The sequence below is a fragment of the Argentina anserina genome, chromosome 3 (genome assembly GCF_933775445.1).
Source record: "Argentina anserina chromosome 3, drPotAnse1.1, whole genome shotgun sequence".
Lineage (NCBI taxonomy): Eukaryota > Viridiplantae > Streptophyta > Magnoliopsida > Rosales > Rosaceae > Argentina > Argentina anserina.
Window position 1 is genome coordinate 10,322,852 of NC_065874.1, and position 17,778 is coordinate 10,340,629.

At 35.2% G+C, this 17,778-nt stretch overlaps 1 protein-coding gene and 1 pseudogene across 1 annotated transcript in view; one reads left to right on the top strand and one right to left on the bottom strand.

Moving 5' to 3' along the window:
* Positions 1-4,824: 4,824 nt before the first annotated feature.
* The window catches only part of LOC126787031 (probable leucine-rich repeat receptor-like serine/threonine-protein kinase At3g14840), a 28,639-nt gene continuing 15,685 nt past the window's right edge, over positions 4,825-17,778 (bottom strand). Inside the window, exons 9-24 of the mRNA XM_050512969.1 lie at positions 17,703-17,774; positions 17,535-17,606; positions 17,378-17,449; positions 17,185-17,256; positions 16,152-16,217; positions 15,993-16,055; positions 15,874-15,909; positions 15,717-15,754; positions 15,229-15,632; positions 14,807-15,011; positions 14,441-14,599; positions 14,018-14,136; positions 13,712-13,923; positions 13,359-13,595; positions 5,375-5,525; positions 4,825-5,253 (exon numbers count right to left, since the gene is read on the bottom strand). Coding sequence (XP_050368926.1) covers positions 4,825-5,253; positions 5,375-5,525; positions 13,359-13,595; positions 13,712-13,923; positions 14,018-14,136; positions 14,441-14,599; positions 14,807-15,011; positions 15,229-15,632; positions 15,717-15,754; positions 15,874-15,909; positions 15,993-16,055; positions 16,152-16,217; positions 17,185-17,256; positions 17,378-17,449; positions 17,535-17,606; positions 17,703-17,774 — 2,407 coding nt within the window. The remainder of the gene's footprint in view (positions 5,254-5,374; positions 5,526-13,358; positions 13,596-13,711; positions 13,924-14,017; positions 14,137-14,440; positions 14,600-14,806; positions 15,012-15,228; positions 15,633-15,716; positions 15,755-15,873; positions 15,910-15,992; positions 16,056-16,151; positions 16,218-17,184; positions 17,257-17,377; positions 17,450-17,534; positions 17,607-17,702; positions 17,775-17,778) is intronic.
* Positions 8,122-10,721, top strand: LOC126789081 (cullin-1-like; annotated as a pseudogene).

The following is a 17,778-nucleotide window of genomic DNA, read 5'->3' on the forward strand; positions in this document are numbered from 1 at the left end:
CTAAAAAATGTGCTTACTTTAGAATGGAAGAATGTTACGTTTCCATCTCCAAAATTTCCTCACGAAATAGATACAGGTGTCAAAAATGGCATGCGTTTCTTGGATGTGGAGTATGCATCAATATCAACTCTGATAATACAACGTCATAGACGTTTATTGAATCACTTTAAGTGTGTCACATAGAATGTGTTATTATTTTTTTGGGATCTTTTGTCAGCAAATAGTGTTGCTTCAGAGTAATTGATTTCAACTCAAATAAATGAGTACGTAAACCTTGGGATTATCGTTTATAGACATAAGTTTAAGAAAACTCAAACATTCAACTAACAGTCGCGATGGCGACGCATCCATAAGAACCGAGGGTTGTATATGTTTCGAATAATCGAAACTATTCCAGTATGTAACCGGAATTAGAAGAGTTGTGATGCATATGGTCACAAAATAATCGATGCATTTCGGCGATTCTCATGATCGAACCCAAAACAGTGGTGTACTCAGACAACCACACGTAATAAATTTCTTCCTTTTAAATAATAATGTGACTCTCCCAGGACCGTCATACAAAAAAACGTCGACCAAGAGAGGAAATATATCTCTCTTTGGTCTCATAGACATAAACAAGGCTAATAGCGCCCAATAATGTATATATATATATATATATATATATATATATATGTTCAAAAGAAGCAACTTTAGGAAAAACATACTTGTTGGTCTGCCAAATAGACCGCATATAATTAAAGTGCTCTGCAAATCGATCGTCATGCAGGAAGCTGCTTTGATGAATTCCTTTTCGATCTTCGTCTGATGACATAAAAATCTTGTGATGATACGATCGAAATCGTATGTAGATGACAAAAGTATCGTCCATCTCGGCATGAATGTCATCAACATAGTACGACGAGCAATGATTTTTCCTATATGAGCACGTGAAATATCGTTAGAAATAAAAATGTGCCAATGAAAATTTAAATAATGAAATAGGAAAAAGGAAAAGAAAAAACAAGTAAAGCCAAATAGGGTCAGTTGGGCTCGGTGGGCCAGAGGCCCAAATCCAAGGCGGGTCAGCTGTTGTTGAAATCGGGCAAAACCGTTTCGGATCCGTTGCAGACTAGGGTGTTCACTCTTGAAGATCAAAGGCACATCGGAGTGCCGAGGAGTCCAGACTAGGGTCGACGACAGTCGGAGGATGCAAGAGACGCCGGGCCAGACCGGGGTGGTCTGGATGTCTTCACCGAATCTTGGCAGCGTCGGGTCTAGCAAAACTGGACGTCGGATCTGCAAGCATGGGGAATCGATCGGGTGGACGAACGGGGCAAGAGCGGCAACGCCAGGCGGGGATGGCATAGAGGTCGGGAAAATGTTGGACGAACGCCGTCAATGCTGGGCAGACACAGGTCTGCAGAGATGTCCCGCCGAGACTAGACGTCGTCGGAGTGAGACCGAGGATGAGGGAGGCGTCGACGGCGCTCTGGGTTTCTCTATGCTATGTCGTCGTTTGTTGCTCGTCTGGGTAGCGATGCGTAGGTCGGAGCGGCATGGCAGCAGGTCACCGGCGCGGGGACGACCGACGCAAGTCGATGGAGAAGATGGGATGCCCAGAGCAAATTCCTAGGTGCCCACAGTAATTCTGATTTCTGATATTTCTCTATTTTCTCTTCCGGCAACAATTTTGTTGGTGTCTTCTCTAGATCTCGACGATGCTAAAAAAAGATTGCCAGAAAAAAAAATTCAAGACTTAGGTTAATTTTTCTAATTGTGGCCTCGTCGCTCAGACGCTTTAGAATAAAGTGCTGATAACGTGTTTGAGGAGAAACGAAACGAGAATAATAACAACGTAATGGAACAAAATATCTATCTTTATTGATGATAATGTGGCCTGAATCCCGTAAGATTCGGAGTCCTAATCTATTACAGAGATGTGAACTATCTCTACAGGAAATCTAATAAGGCTAAGACACACACGAGGGTAGAATAGTAATTCTCCTGGAACAGTAAACATTTTATATCATATTTATTACCCTTTCTATGGTAAGAATCAGATTTATACAGAGCAACCCATTTACTAATGATATTTGACTGAATAACCCAGAAGTCCAGAACCAGGTAAAGCAAAATCATTGCGTTAAGGAGAATAGTCATATGAGAGAGAGTTTTATTTTTGGTAATGAAAGAAACTTCATTTAGGGACCAGCCCGAGAGAGAGAGAGAGAGTTGCTTACATGTTTGTGACATGTCAGATGTGCTCGGTGGTAGTATTGGAGGCACTACAGTTACCGCAGGTGACGTTATTGACGATATTCAAAAACTGATCTACCTGCGCACGCTAGTGAACGCAGGAATTCTCTGGGGGAATTTTTTGTTTTTCCAAAGAAACAAAATAAAAACCTTAATCAACATAAAGTCTCTTGAGCAAAGCCTCAATCGATACAAATAGAACTATAGAAGATAGAGAAATAAAGAAAATTTCAGAAAATTAAGAAGAAAAACTACCTAAGCATAGAGGTGGCAAATGGACCGAAAAGCCCTAGTCCGGCCTGTTAAAAATCGGCTCGGCACGGCCCGATTCCGTTATTGACTTATTTTATTTGGCCGGGCCGAGTCGATCCGAGATATTTTGGCCCATGGGCCCTTCACGGCCCGAGCCCGTTTTTAGCCCAACACAGCCTGATCCCGATAAATTCATGAGCTGGCTCGTTAAACACATAATTTTATAATATTTATATAAATATCTAAACAACTTGAATATTAGACTTTTCAAGTTAAAAGCTCTTGATTATTTCATTATTTTAACTACAATATTTCACAAATATTATCAAAGTAGTAAAGAAAACTTCATTGTTTTCACATATATAACGTTTTAGAAATAAGATTATGAAATGTGTTGTAGTATTTAATTTATTTTATCATTCTAAATAGTTATATAAAATAAATATTTTAGGTACATAATATTTTTAATTTTAATTGTGTCATATAATGCTAATGGGCTGGGCCGGCCCGCTTCTTAGCCCGACACGAGTCCGGGTCCAGCCCAACATGAGCACGGTTTTAGCTCACTTAAAATGGGCTGGTCCGGCCCGGTCCATTTGCCACCTCTACCGCTAAGCACTAAGGAAAAGAGATTACATATATAAGAGGTTTTATATATGTTTGTGGGCTAGCAAACAAAAGTTTAGAGTGGGACTTTCAAAGCCCAATTGAATGGGGGCATTTGCAATATAAAGCGGCTAGTTAAATGAAGAAGCTTAAATCAAACAATTTTAGAGCACATTGAGTGGGGGGCTAATTCACCTTACCTTGGTCTGTCATTGAATATACCATAGGAGAAACCCATCCAAGTTCTCCGCTGCATGGATCTACGGTTGAATTCCAGACCTTCCCCAGTGTTTCTCCGATGACCTTTAAGGCTTGTACTACATGCATATCGATCCATTAGTGAAATGCAACCGCTTGATTCTTGTAAATAAAGTGAATTAACCTACCTCGAACATATATGATATATCACTTACTTTCATCTTCAGCCAACCGATTAGCTCCAGAAACAAAGCTCGTCGAGAAAATTAGCAAGAGCAAACCGACAAGAAGCCGAAAGAAGAAGAATATGTAATTCATCAATCCCGTTTATACAGGTAGTAGTTGATCGTCTAATTCATTTTGCCTCTAACGTACTCTTTATATGGTGAAAACTTTCCGATTTTAAGGGCATCGAAATGGTTCCCAACTTGATGGAGTTTTTGCAGGAGGAAAATCGAGACAAATGGATTGTTGCGTTATTCGAGCTTGGATTGATTAGTAGTTTTATAATGAGAGACTTACATATTAACATACAAACTGTATTACGTTTACAGACAGTTTTACACTTGTCAAATCACTTAAATGTATCCAGCTTCTGCATGCATATGCAACGCCGACAAGAGAATATTGAATTATTGACTACTGACTAGTCAGTCATTTAGATACCAAACCACCGGAAAATTCTATGAGCCGACACTTTCATCGAGTCCGTTGAGCAAATGAAACTTTCGAAAATACTTGGTGATCGATCAAATCATATTTATGAGGTTCCATTGACTAGTCAGTCTTCATATTTCTAATTATTTTTTGGGATATCGACGTACTTGGTGATTGATAAAATTATTTAATACAAACATACAGTAGCACGAGCTCCGTGTAAAAGTAATAAAATGATATATAGTTTACATCTAAAACCAATTGTCAATAGATGAATTGACCTAAACTCTTATAAACTCACATGTTATGTTTCATTTTTTCATGTGAGATGTATACTTTCAACACCCATTCGTACGTGTGGCGAATTTTTAACCAAACACATGGATAACATTTTGGGTGCGTGGAGTCCGTGCGGTCATTTAAGCTTCATACGTGGACATGGTAACCCGCTCTGATACAATGATATAGTGATATGAGGTTCACATCCAAAACCAATTAGTAATAGATGGAATGACCCAAACTCTTATACACCCAAATGTTAGGTCTCATTTCCCATGTAGGATGTATACTCTCAACAGAAAGTCCCTTCGGGGCTGCGAGCTACAACGACCATCTACATCACCAGATACAGTTATTGAGCTTGTGAAACTTGGATGTTTTTCAACTTTTTATTTCTGAAATTACTTTCATTTCACAAAAACGACTAAAGATATTTTGTATAATGAATACTCAAATCACCATTTTAATAATTTTGGAAAATGATAAGAAATAAGAATTTGAAATGCAGGTTATTATTACAACCAATTCAACAGGTTTTCAACTTTCAACTATATAAACTTATTTAAAAAAAGTAAAAGTAGTAGATACATTCCACTACTGTAGACAACCTCGCACATATTTTCTCTCATTTCTATTCTCCCAATAACTTGAATCAGGAACGAGTGGATAAAGATCATTAACAGATGAAGATGACGCAGTCCAAGGCCCTTCGGTTGACAAAGTAGTCATAGTTTGCCTCTGACTATTCTCACTCATGTTTTCTGCAACATTGGACTCAAAATGTTTCCTCATTTTATTGATCTCATCCTTTGAAGCATTTGAATCGATGGCCAACTTTTTCACAGAAGCCTTGCCTTCAAGCATGCTCACCACAGAAGACATAGTAGGCCTATATGCTGCAATGACATTAGTGCAAAGAAAAGCTACATTGATTGTCCTCATCATTTCTTCTTTGTTAAAGTCTGAGCCCAACCTTGGATCAACTAGATCCAGTATGTTCCCTTCCTCTTTAAGAACACGTGCCTGGAAACAAGATCAAGGATTTCAATCATTATATAGAACTGTAGGTATACCCGCTACTTTGATTCAAGATTAATTAAATTGAAGTGAACAAGGAAGAAATAGATTCATCACATCAACCTACCCAATCAAGAAGAATAAAGCATTCTCCCTTTGTGCGGTAAGTTGTATTGCTCCGCCCACTAACAATTTCCAATACAACAATTCCAAAACTATAAACATCGGCTTTATCAGTTAGATAACCGTGCATCGCATATTCAGGTGCCATATATCCGCTGCAAAAAAAAATTATATATATATATATATATTAACACATATTGACATATGAGAAATTGTAAATACACTCCACTAAATAATTAATACATACTCACTACTCAATACACCACTCATTTTATTTCTCATTCTAATTTTATACTAAATACATAACCCAAAGTGCCTAAAATACCCTCAACTCAAGGTGTCTTATCATTTCATATGATTTTTGAAAAGATTTCATATAATTAGTATGTACTAATTTTTGTAGTGATCCATAAATATTGATTATTTAAAAATTCTTACATATACTTGTTCTTCAAATTCTCGAACATGAAAAACGATAAATGCATTCTTCATCTTGTGATGAACTTTACATATTCTTCATCTTCATCGTTGATTTTGTTTTTTTAGAAGAAAAATTACATTGAAATGAGAAAGATCATAATGTCATAACATAAATTATCTTGGTTTGACATTTTAAATTAAAAATTATTAATTTTTAAGAAAGAAATAAAGGGATTAATTGATAATTAAAATTTTCCACTTAATTTTCTATTAGATAAATATAATTTCTTTCTTTGTAGAAACTTATTTAATTTCTCACATTATTAGTTTCTGAAAAATTTAAGATTGTAATATTTATATTTTCTTAATTAGGGGTATATTTTGGTCATTTTCCATATCTAAGAAATTTGATTTAAAACTTGAAAAGATATGGCACTACTAGAAAAATATTCTTAGGTCACGAAATAAAAAACATTCGTCACCTAAGACAATACTAAGATGACGAAAAATAATTAGTCACCTAAGTAAAATATTTCATCATCTAAGTCAATAAGGGTGACGAATTGCTGTTTCGTCAGCCAATTCGTCATCTAAAATGAGTGCTAAGCTGACGAAAAGTTGTTTCGTCATCTAAGTTATATCTAAGCTGACGAATTACTTTTTTCGTCGCCATAGTGTTGTACTTGTTAGGTGACGAGATCAAACTTCGTGGGTATAGTGTTTTCGCTTAGGTGACGAAAAAAATATTGTGTCCTATGTAGTCACTTAAATAAATAAATAAATAAAAATACCAATGATAATAAACTAATATTCGATTGATCCCCTAACGTTACCGAATTGGGATGAATTTTTTACCATGCTCACATTTAACTATAATAATCACATCAGACGGTCGATATTTTTGATTTTGTGAATTTTAGCGGTAAACACCACAACGTGCGTACTAATGTTATATATCTTATTTAATAGGTTATATGCAATTACACAACTTTGTGAACCAACTATACTTAGAAAATAAAATTTGTAAAAACCTTGTGAAATAAGATGTGACCGGTACAGTAAAATACAGTTGTGGTTGAAAAATCACATATTTCCGATAACGTTTGGACCTCGAAAGAACCAGTCAACCCTATTTATGCATTTGGTTCGTCCCACACATTGGGGATGCTCTTCAATTTTCTGTTGCACGTAGTGTACAGTGGCATTCAGAATCCTATGCATCCCAAGATCTAGTCTTTCTTTCCCTAGAACCAATATCAACATGTCTGCCGCCCCACAAGCAGTTGCTAACAATTTCTATCTTTTCAAAAAAGGCAATGAATAATGAAGCACAATTTCTATTACAAAGATATTATAGTTAAACATCAAAAATTAAGTATCAGTACTAAGTCTCTTCCTCCCCACAGCTGCAAGCCTTCTTTGATATGGATGACATCAATACTCACATAAGTCACATAAGCACTAAGACTGAAACAAAGTATAGACAAGCAACAACATAAGAGAAGCCACATATTATAAAATGTAGATAACAACAAAGATCACCTCATAAGCACCTACCATTTTTCGTTTACATAGCAATGAACACACATAGATCTCATTATATAAACAATTGAGCAAAACCTAGTTTTGATTGAATCAGATGCCAACAGAATCGTAAACTTTATCACACAAACCCAGAACAAACTAATCTCAAATATCCATCAGATTCAAAGAAATTTGAAACTGAAATAGATAAAGAACTAACCTTAATGCAAATTTTCCAAGCACCTTGCTTGTCTTCAATCTTCAATTACGAACCAAGAATCGTAATGAGGCGAGGGTGATGAAACGTCAAATGGAGAAATTGTGTGTTTGTAATGAGAAGCTGCTCTGCCTATAATTGATGACAAGGGTTTGTGGCAAGTGAGTGTAATTGATTTGAGGAAGTGAGAAAGTGAGGATAGAAATCGGTATTTTTAAACTTTCATTAAAGCACAGTAAATAGCGCCACAGTAATCTTCAACGCTTCTGCTTCTAAAAGGAGGGGTGAGACAGTTTCGGCTTTTGGATGAGAAAAGCCATTGCTTTTGGAAGCCGCTAACAAGAAGTTGGATTACCAAATGCAATAGAAGGCTTAGCTTATAATCACCGTACCCAATAAGTACTACCAAACACAGCCTATATTTGTGTAATATGATTTTTTTTATGATCTACATTTTTAAAAATTTCAGAAAATAATATCTAAATAAAAAATTTACAATTTTAAAAAACTTATATTCGTAAAAATAGAATTCTTAAGAAAATTTCATCAAATAAGATTACTCCGCTTCCTCTGTATAAAAAAAGAAATACCCGTCTCCCAGTCAGTCTCGTCCTCCATTTTCTTTCTCCGCGATTTCCAGGGTTCGTAGTATTTGGGAATTTTCTCGAGCCCTCTTCTCTCTCCAGCGCACTGTTCCGATTAGGTTTTCATCCTAATCTCACCCATCCAAGGTAACCCCTCACATCCTCTCCGGCTATTCTCCGTTCGATTCTCATAGGCATCTCTCTTTTACCTTCTAGCACGACGATTCCCAGGGTTTGGTTTTTTGCTTCGTCGTTTTGCCTCTTTTTTATTTCTTCGTAATGGTTACATTTTCGATTCTCTGACCTGCAATTGTTCGCTTCTGGTTTGGCCTAGGGTTCTTTGCTGTGTGATATGCTTTATTTCGCAGGGATCGGTTTCTCTAGGTATATACGGTTCTTGTTTTCGCATTCAATTTTTTGATGATGAATCTCTGCGCATTTTTGTGTCGAGTGAATGTTGACGGTGCATGTTGTTTTGTCACATATCTAGGTTTTCCCTGTGTTGTTGAGCTTGTTTATTAATTTCAATACGCCGAAAATATTTGAGGTGGTTTTGGTCTGATTAAAGCTCATTTTTGTCGTTGCCTTTCGATTTGTGGTTGTGTGTTGGTGATGGTGGTTATGGAATTCGTGATTATTATTATTATAGGCTAGGTTCTTATCAGTTTTTGTTTTGTTTTGAATTATGCTGATAAAGTTGCAGTTGGGAGTCGAGCATAATTATTCACAGAAATGGAGCGCAAGGTTATCGAATTGGATCAAGGATGGGACTACATGCAGAAGGGGATCACCAAGCTGAAGAGGATTCTAGAGGGATTGCCAGAGGCTCAGTTCAACTCTGAGGAATACATGATGCTTTACACGTATCCTTTAGTCATGATTCGTATTTGTTGGTCTTGACTCTTGATACTGCTGTTTATGTATGTATTGCGTCTTTTATTTTTCCATCAAGGCTGTTGTGAAGTAATTTTTATTGTGCTGTGAGGTGAATTTTCCCTAACTACAAGTACAGAACTATCTATAACATGTGTACGCAAAAGCCCCCATATGATTATTCTCAACAGCTTTATGACAAGTACAAGGAGGCATTTGAGGAATACATTACCTCAACGGTGAGAACTTTAGCTTGTTGTTATTAATCATGCAAGTGACATGCTTTTATCTGAACTTACTTGGAAATATATATCAAAATTTGGTTGTTTATTACACAGGTGATGCCCTCTTTAAGAGAAAAGCATGATGAGTTCATGCTGCGGGAGCTTGTCCAAAGATGGGCCAATCATAAGATTATGGTTAGGTGGCTATCACGCTTCTTTCATTATCTCGATCGTTACTTCATTGCGCGTAGGTCGCTTCCTGCATTAAATGAAGTTGGTCTCTCCTGCTTTCGTGATCTGGTTAGTCATGTCTCTCTAATATTTCTTATCAAAGGACAGTAGGACTTGGCTTGCTTATAATATTCTGTTAAATCATTGTCACTACCAGGCGTCGCTTCAATAACTGATGTACTTAATTTGTGGTCTCAGGTTTACCGGGAGGTAAATGCTAATGGCAGAGTTGCTGTGATTGGTCTTGTAAGTTCATTAGTCCTGATCTTGTACTGAGAAATATCTTGATCTTGTCATTCAATGAGTGTTGTTTGACCGCCACTTCCAGATCGATAAAGAACGTGAAGGAGAGTAGATTGACAGAGCGCTATTGAAGAATGTGATAGACATCTTTGTTGAGATTGGCATGGGGCAAATGGATTCTTATGAACAGGACTTTGAAACACAACTGCTAAACGATACTGGTGACTACTATTCTCGTAAAGCATCAAATTGGATTTTGGAGGATTCTTGTCCAGATTATATGCTGAAGGCAAGTTTACATTTAGATATGCTTTTTTTTTTGGTGAGGTGAGTTCATAGACCAGTATGTTGTCTAATGCCTCTTGTGACCCTATACAGGCAGAGGAATGTTTGAGAAGGGAGAGGGACAGAGTTTCTCATTACCTGCATTCAAGCAGTGAGCAGAAGCTGGTTGAGGTACAGTTAATAAGTAGTTATAAGTTTGTTAGTTTGCTTTTAACGAGTATATAATAATTTGGGGTATGTAAGTATTGCTGGCTGAAGAAGATATTGATCTTCATTTAGACCAACTACAAACTCAAGCAAATGTGTTTGAAACAACATTTAAACATAGAAACATGAACGAGATCAGGGGAATGGGCTTTGCAGGCAGTCATGGTTTGAGCCAGGGGCCAGACAAGACCGGCACTTCACGTTCTAGGCGAGCTGCAGAGATTGTTGATAAAGCTGTGGAGGAAGCCCGACAAGCCAAGGAGGAAGCTCGTGAGACCAGGGAAGAGAACACACAGATTAAGGCTCGTCTTCAACAAATGGAGCAGCTTCTCTCTGACAAGTTTGGCATACAGCTGCCGGTTCCCCCCCAACAGCAGCCCCGTGATGATGATGAAGGCAATGGTTCCATCAACATTGCCTCAGTTTCCTAGTCTGTGTCTAGTAAACTATTATAATCAAGTCACTAGTTTGTTTTTGAATATATATTTTGTATGAACAAGTTGAAATTAATTAGTAGTTTATATATTTTGGAATGGTTTGTATGAACTTGATTATGAAATGTATGTATATATATATATATGGTTTTGCTCAATTTTGTATTCTTTTAATTAATATTGAAGGTAAAATAAACAATTAAACAATTTAATCAAAACAGCTTCAATAAAATATATTACACTAAGGTGACGAAAGTTAAAATGTCGTGGCCTTATATGGATGTCCAAATAGTCAGCAGTCGGAGGGATTTCGTGCTAAACAAGTAATGACGAAACATGTTTCGTAGTGTTAGGGTTATGGTGACGAAAAAGTCTCGTCACTTTATAATGATAGAGACGAAAAAGAAATCGTGGTGTAAGTTCCCGGTATAGTGACGAATCACTTTATTTCGTCACCTAAGTTCTTCAATCACGGCTCTTAGGTGACGAACCTTTGGTGACGAAAATTTCGTCACGTAACTTCTTAGGTGACGAATAATACTCTTAGGTGACGAAAATATTTCGTCACTTTAGGGTTTTGTTCTAGTAGTGTGGATGTGTATTAAGTAATTAAGGGTGTGTATTTAAAACTTCTCTTGACATATATGAGATAAACCAGTACAATACAACTAATATTATACATGCATGTTTATTATTAAGAATGGTGTATTGTATATAGATTTGTATGGATTTTTTTAAATTCATAAATTTTCAGAATAGTTCACAGACTTTTTAAAAAGACCATAGAATCTCATAGATTTATGTCGATTTCTTTAAAGTTATTGACTTGATTACAGACTTTTATTGATTTATGAAAACTCACATAATTCATTATTAATGACTTCTACAGATTTCATAAAAACAAATTATGTTATAACTAGAAAATAATTAGTACATAAAGAAAAAATATCTCAATGTAACGAACAAAATTGAATATATGTAACAAATTAAAGTTACTTTTTTTTAGTTAAGAAAATAACGCATGGTAACTGAATAATGTGCATATTATTTCTCAGCTCTCAACTACAAACCCACGACTCTGTAATAATTTGATTCACTTTTTGGTGCGCTTTAAGTATCCAATTGACCTTATGGGTTCTTTTAACGCCCCGTGGATGCTATTAGATAGAGATTTAATGCATGATAATAAAAAAATTATGAAACATTTTTTTAAGTAAATTGATTGGTTGTGTCTCTTAAAAAGAAATTAGAGAATCTCAATTATTTATATGAAAGTAAAAGAAACATTTCAAATTTAAATCTATTGATCAATAGATACCAAAGAAATTGAAGTAAATAATTTGTTTCGGTATTCATGAAATATTGATATAATTATTATTTTCCTTTCTTTCTTATATACTTTTTTCATTGTCATTGTTTTTATTGTTATCGTTGGACATGTGTTCACATATGAGAATGAAGTTTTAATAAATATAAAGATAAAAGGTAAAAACATAACATAAAGAACAAGTAAACATTCATGTGATCATAGGTTGAATAAACATGTTGGTCGGGTTGTAGGAAAAGAATTGATAAAGAAAAATGATGGAGAATGAATATCTTTAAACACAATGAGAAAGTCAATGGAAAAGCTCATGAAAATCTTTGGTCTAGATGCTAGACAATTTTTGGATTGTGGTGTGTATAATTTACACTAAAAAGTTCATGAGTTTATAATTCCATAAGTGAATGATATTTTGAATACCCATAGACTCCTATTCATTTTAAAAGTTTTGATTGAATACCTCCAGACTTTCATGAATTCCATAATGACTTTTAAAAATCTTAATTGAATACACCTAGACTTGTATAGATAATTAAAAGTCTATACTGAATACACCTAGACTCTTGAATTCCACATAATTCTTTAAAAATCCCACTAATTTCATATACAATACACCCCCTAAATGGGTAAAAATGCAACATTAATTAGTGAGAATTTTTAAATACACACCTTTGATTACTTAATACACATTTATATTGTATCGAGGTCTCAAATCAAATTTATAAATATGCAAATGATTGAAATAGACACGTGTAATAAATTTAGAGGATATGAAGAAATTAATGTTTAGAATGATTTTTTTTTTGGAAACTAATAAAGAAAGAAAAAAATTAGATGGAAAGTTGATAATGAAATCTGAAGTGAAAAATTTCAACAATCTATATCTATCCATAAAAGGCTCATAGTTTCCGAATTTAGAATAGTCAAATAAAAATATTCCGTGTTAAAATGTTATGAATTTTTAATTTCATTAAAATTCATCTTTTTTCCATCATCTAAACCCACGGTTGAGGTAGGTTCTTCATCTTGTTTATCACTTTTCATCTTCAAGAATTGAAGAACAAGACTATATAGATCGGTAATAATTTTCCAATAATCAATTTGAACATCTGGTCGTTATGTATTTAAATTTACTAATTATACGAAATTATAAGGTATTTTTGGTTAAGGGTATTGTGTGTGGTTTGGAGTGTGTATTTAGTAAAATACTAGAATGCAAAATTAAATATATGGTGTATCAAGTAGTGAGTGTGTATCAAGTAATTCATGATGTGTATTTAAAATTTCTTGTGATTAGTTCTTAATAACAATGCTATATATTAAAAAAAAACCTCCATTTTGTTCCATCTTCCTCTTTTTATGGATAGCTTGCAGTGAAAAGAGTGACCTAAAAAGCTAACAAGTTTATACAACAGGACTTACTAAGTTCCAGCAATTCGGGTGCTTATGTGGGTATTATCCTCTTCATCTAGTTTGGCCAATCCAAAGTCAGATATCTTCGGGCATAGATTCTTATCAAGTAGCACATTAGTAGCTTTGATGTCTCGATGAACAATCTTCAACCTCGACTCCTCATGAAGGAAGGCCAAGCCTCTTGCAATACCAACACAGATATTGTGCCGTGTTCGCCAATCTAACTTCAACTGATTTTCTTCCGGATCAATATGTCAAAAAGTAAAAAGTGAATAATTGTAGCTAGTCATCAGAAAATTTCTTATATCCACTCGCAAGAACCAATTGAAGGTTTAGAGATGAAGACGTGCTAGAGATATTTACCAAACAAAGCACGTGCAAGACTATTATTTTTCATGTACTCATAGACTAGCAACAATTGATTTCCTTCAATGCAGCATCCATATAGCTTGACAAGATGGGGGTGTACTAGAGCAGAAATCATGCCAATCTCATTCACAAATTCGCGATTCCCTTGCTTTGATTTGGCAGAAAGCTGCTTAACAGCAATTATGGTGCCATCTGATAAAAGACCCTGCATTCATCAAACATAGTAAACATCTCTCAAAAAAATGAGCTCAGGTGCTGAAAATGAATAGATTTTATCAGTTCTGCATTCTGTAAACTACCTTGTGCACAGGACCAAAACCACCTTCTCCAATCTTATTAGCTGGGTCAAATTCGTTTGTGGCGGCTTTGATTTGCCTCCAAGTAAATCTACTGGTTTGCAAGTCCGCACCATCTAAATCTGTGTAGGATGCGAATTGATATTAAAAAAGTTGCCAAATTTTCAGAATGACATAGCACTATGAATTCAGACTGATTCCAGGCCTAAAACATAACAACGTGTAACCAAACTTATACTTTTGACCATGTATGTAAAGCATTATACTAAAGTCGAAAATCTGAACATGTACCATTTTAGAAGCATGATAGTGCACATTTGTTGGGTAATATTGAGGAAATTATTACGATCATCTTAGGCAGCCTAAAAAATATGAAATTAATCAAAACTTGAGACTATTTTAGTATCACGATCTAACTGCAAATACCTTGTTCAAGAGTCCTTTCTCGTCTTAAAAAGCCTTTCCACCAAAGAGTATTAAAAATAAGTAGTATAATGAAGATTCCACTAGCCACAATTCCAATCACCACACCGACAGATATTCCACCTTCACCTCCTGTTGAGGCCTCTGGTGGCGGTTCAAAGTCTACCATAACAAGAAGCTTCAGTTCAGCAAAAACAGAACGGTAAAGTAAAATAGATACAGTTCTTTAATTGGCAACAGAAGAACACAAGACCAACATGTAGAGTAGTGATCGATTAATGGAATAGGATGCATGGACTATTTTTTTCTCATGAAACTCTCAGTAATCTACAGCTAGTTGCAAGGAGAACATCAGAGTTGATGAAATACTGAACTTACTAGGATAAACAGAAATAGCAGAGATAAGCGGACCATAGGGTCCATTTTGAGGGATGCTAGTGGTTCCTTTCCCAGCCCAAAGTAGACGGATCTCCAAGGTATTACTAGTTACGTTAGCAGTGAACTTTTTCACAACGGCGATACCAAACCCTCCTGCGTCACTAGCAATGTTAAAATCCTTCAACGCCAGTAACCCCTGCAATATAGTACGTAGTTCTATCAGCTGACAATTCATTTTCATGTTTACTAAGGCGTCAACAGTATTTACTGTACTTACTTGCATGTTAACATACAGTTTCTTCATAATAAAGTCAAGACAATGTTTTATCAACCGAAAATAAAGTAACATTTGTTTTGACAACATTTGAAAATTATCGTGCACTTTGGCTGACATATGTGAATTTATGGAATACCTGGATATAAATATCAAATATACGCCTTCCCAAGCTGCTATATGTTTTGTCATTGGTAAAACTTATCTCGGCAAAATGGAGGTTCACCGTGTAAATTCCATTTCCCAGACAAAACCCATAATAAGTTAACGAAATAGGAGAAACCCGTGCATTCAAATACAGCTGAGGATTGGTTTTTATGGGGAGTATAGATAAATTTTTCAAGATATAGGTATCTGTAGAACTGGCATCGTCATGGAAGTAGCCAGTGTTGCTTATTGCCCAATTCGTACTGCTTTTGTAAAATGATGAAGGCCCAGATTTATCTGTATCATCATCTTCATAAGTTACTTTCGTAGGCCTTGTGAAGTTTACACTAAGTTGTACTTCGTCTGCGCCACAATTTATGTAGAGCGAGTACGAAGCTGGGAAAGGAAAGCAAAAGAAGGTTAGGAGCCGTTGAGAATTGAAAAGAAAATACAGGCCAGGACATATGGAATCCAACTTACTTTTTGAACATTTTGCAATTTCCGAACATGAAATAGATCTGCAAACAGAGTAATGAAGGATACAAAAAGATCAGCAAGAGACCATAAATAGCCAACCAATAGATCTTTAAATTACACGTAAAATTTTGTGAATGGTTTCAGAATACTGTAAACTTACGACGTATTGCCCCCTGAAGAGCTGGCAAACAAGTTCCTACAGTAATTAACATACATTCATTAGCTTGCTTTACAAAACATGAAGAATATATATAGCTTAGTACAGATTGATATTCTTACAAGTCTGCTCGTGGTGTACAACTAGCCCCTGAGTTAGTAGTAAAGTTGTTATATGAAAGATCACTGCAGAAAAACGCTCATGTAAATTTCTGTTTCAAAACTAAATTAAGGGAGTAGGATGAGCATTTGCTATTATAGCTTTTCAAGAAGTGAATTTACATGCTTTTTCCTTTCGAATTCATCCAATCAGGCACGGATCCGGTGAGCATATTTCCAGTCAAGAACCTAAACATAATAAATGCAAAACTATTATGTAAAGTAAAATGAGCCTCCATAAAGTTTATGAACTTTTCCATATGCCTTGACGATTCACCATAAATTTTGGAATTCAAATATCTGATGAAATACAACTTGTAGCATCTAGCATGGGTAAATATATTTTCTTTTTTGTTAGGACAAGTTATGTGACAAATTTACTATATTGAAAACTATTTGTTCATAATATTGTGAAATGTTATTGGTGAAGTAATTACAACTAATTGAACTATATTTTATACAAAACATCACATTATTTACCACAATGACAACAAATTTATTGTTAAATCAGTAAATAGAGATATCACATACCTCAAGGTATCTAAGAAAATTCATATGTGATTGATAAGAGGAATGTTGAAAAAATATACTAGTACAAATATGAGCAACCGCAACACTTTGCGTGTGGCTATTAGAGGTGTTGCAAGCAGAAAAAATCACACTTGAGTGTGGCAATACTCCAAAAAAACCTCATATAGCCACACTTAAGTTGGATTTATCCCACTTGTAAGAATCTCATATCCTGTGATGCTTGATATGATAACTCGGTTCCAGTTATGCACATTTATTATCAGATTCTTGCTTCAACAAAATTCTCTCTCATTTTACTTGGAGATACTCCATCAGATCCTAATACTAGACCATCTTCAACAATTCCTCTAAAACCCAAATAATCTCTATTATAGAGGAAAAACATCAATTTTTAATTCTAACAGCTCCTCTAAACCATCTATAATAGAAAAAGTGGGAAGAGAGATAAATAAAATCTCTAGATTTGTAGAACTTTCAAAATCTCTACTTCAAAACAATATCTAAATTTTATTACTTACCAAAACAAATTCACTATTTATCCTAAAAATAACCAAAAAAGGAAAGAAATGATTTAACACTCCTTCTCAGAAAAGGAAACAACCAGGATCTGGTATTCACTGCTTACATGTAATCCGCATTTGCTAGACCAGAAAAGCTGCTTGGAATTTCTCCGGTTAGCTTGTTAAAGCTGATGTCTCTGCAAAGATCCCATTTAAAGAAAATGTAAACATGATCCTTGTTTTCAGTATAGTAGCAGGTATGATAAGACAATTTAAAGAACACTGAGAAGAAAAAGAAAAAAAAGGCATTTTACTAACAATGTTTTCAAAGTCTTTATAGTCCCAAGATATTCTGGAAGCTGTCCGGTAATATTGCAATTCCGCAACATCCTGTCACATAAACACTTAAAGCTTGAGTTGGCAAAGACATATAGTTTAGCCAGATATGTGTGCCATATGAAAGTATGTAACTCACAGTGTCTTCAGTTTAACCAAATTCTTAAGTGAAGGAAATGATGATGCAGGTCCAATCAAGTCAGTAACTATCCTGCAAGTACGTTTGTCCATGAATGAAAATTATTTACATAATCCTAGTCTATTCCATTCTACAAAAAAAAAAATCAAATTTTTAAAAAGTACTAACATGTCAGTTAAATTTGTCAAAAGAGAAATGCCGGAAGGAACTGGCCCTGTCAAGCCACTAGCCTGAATTTCGCTGT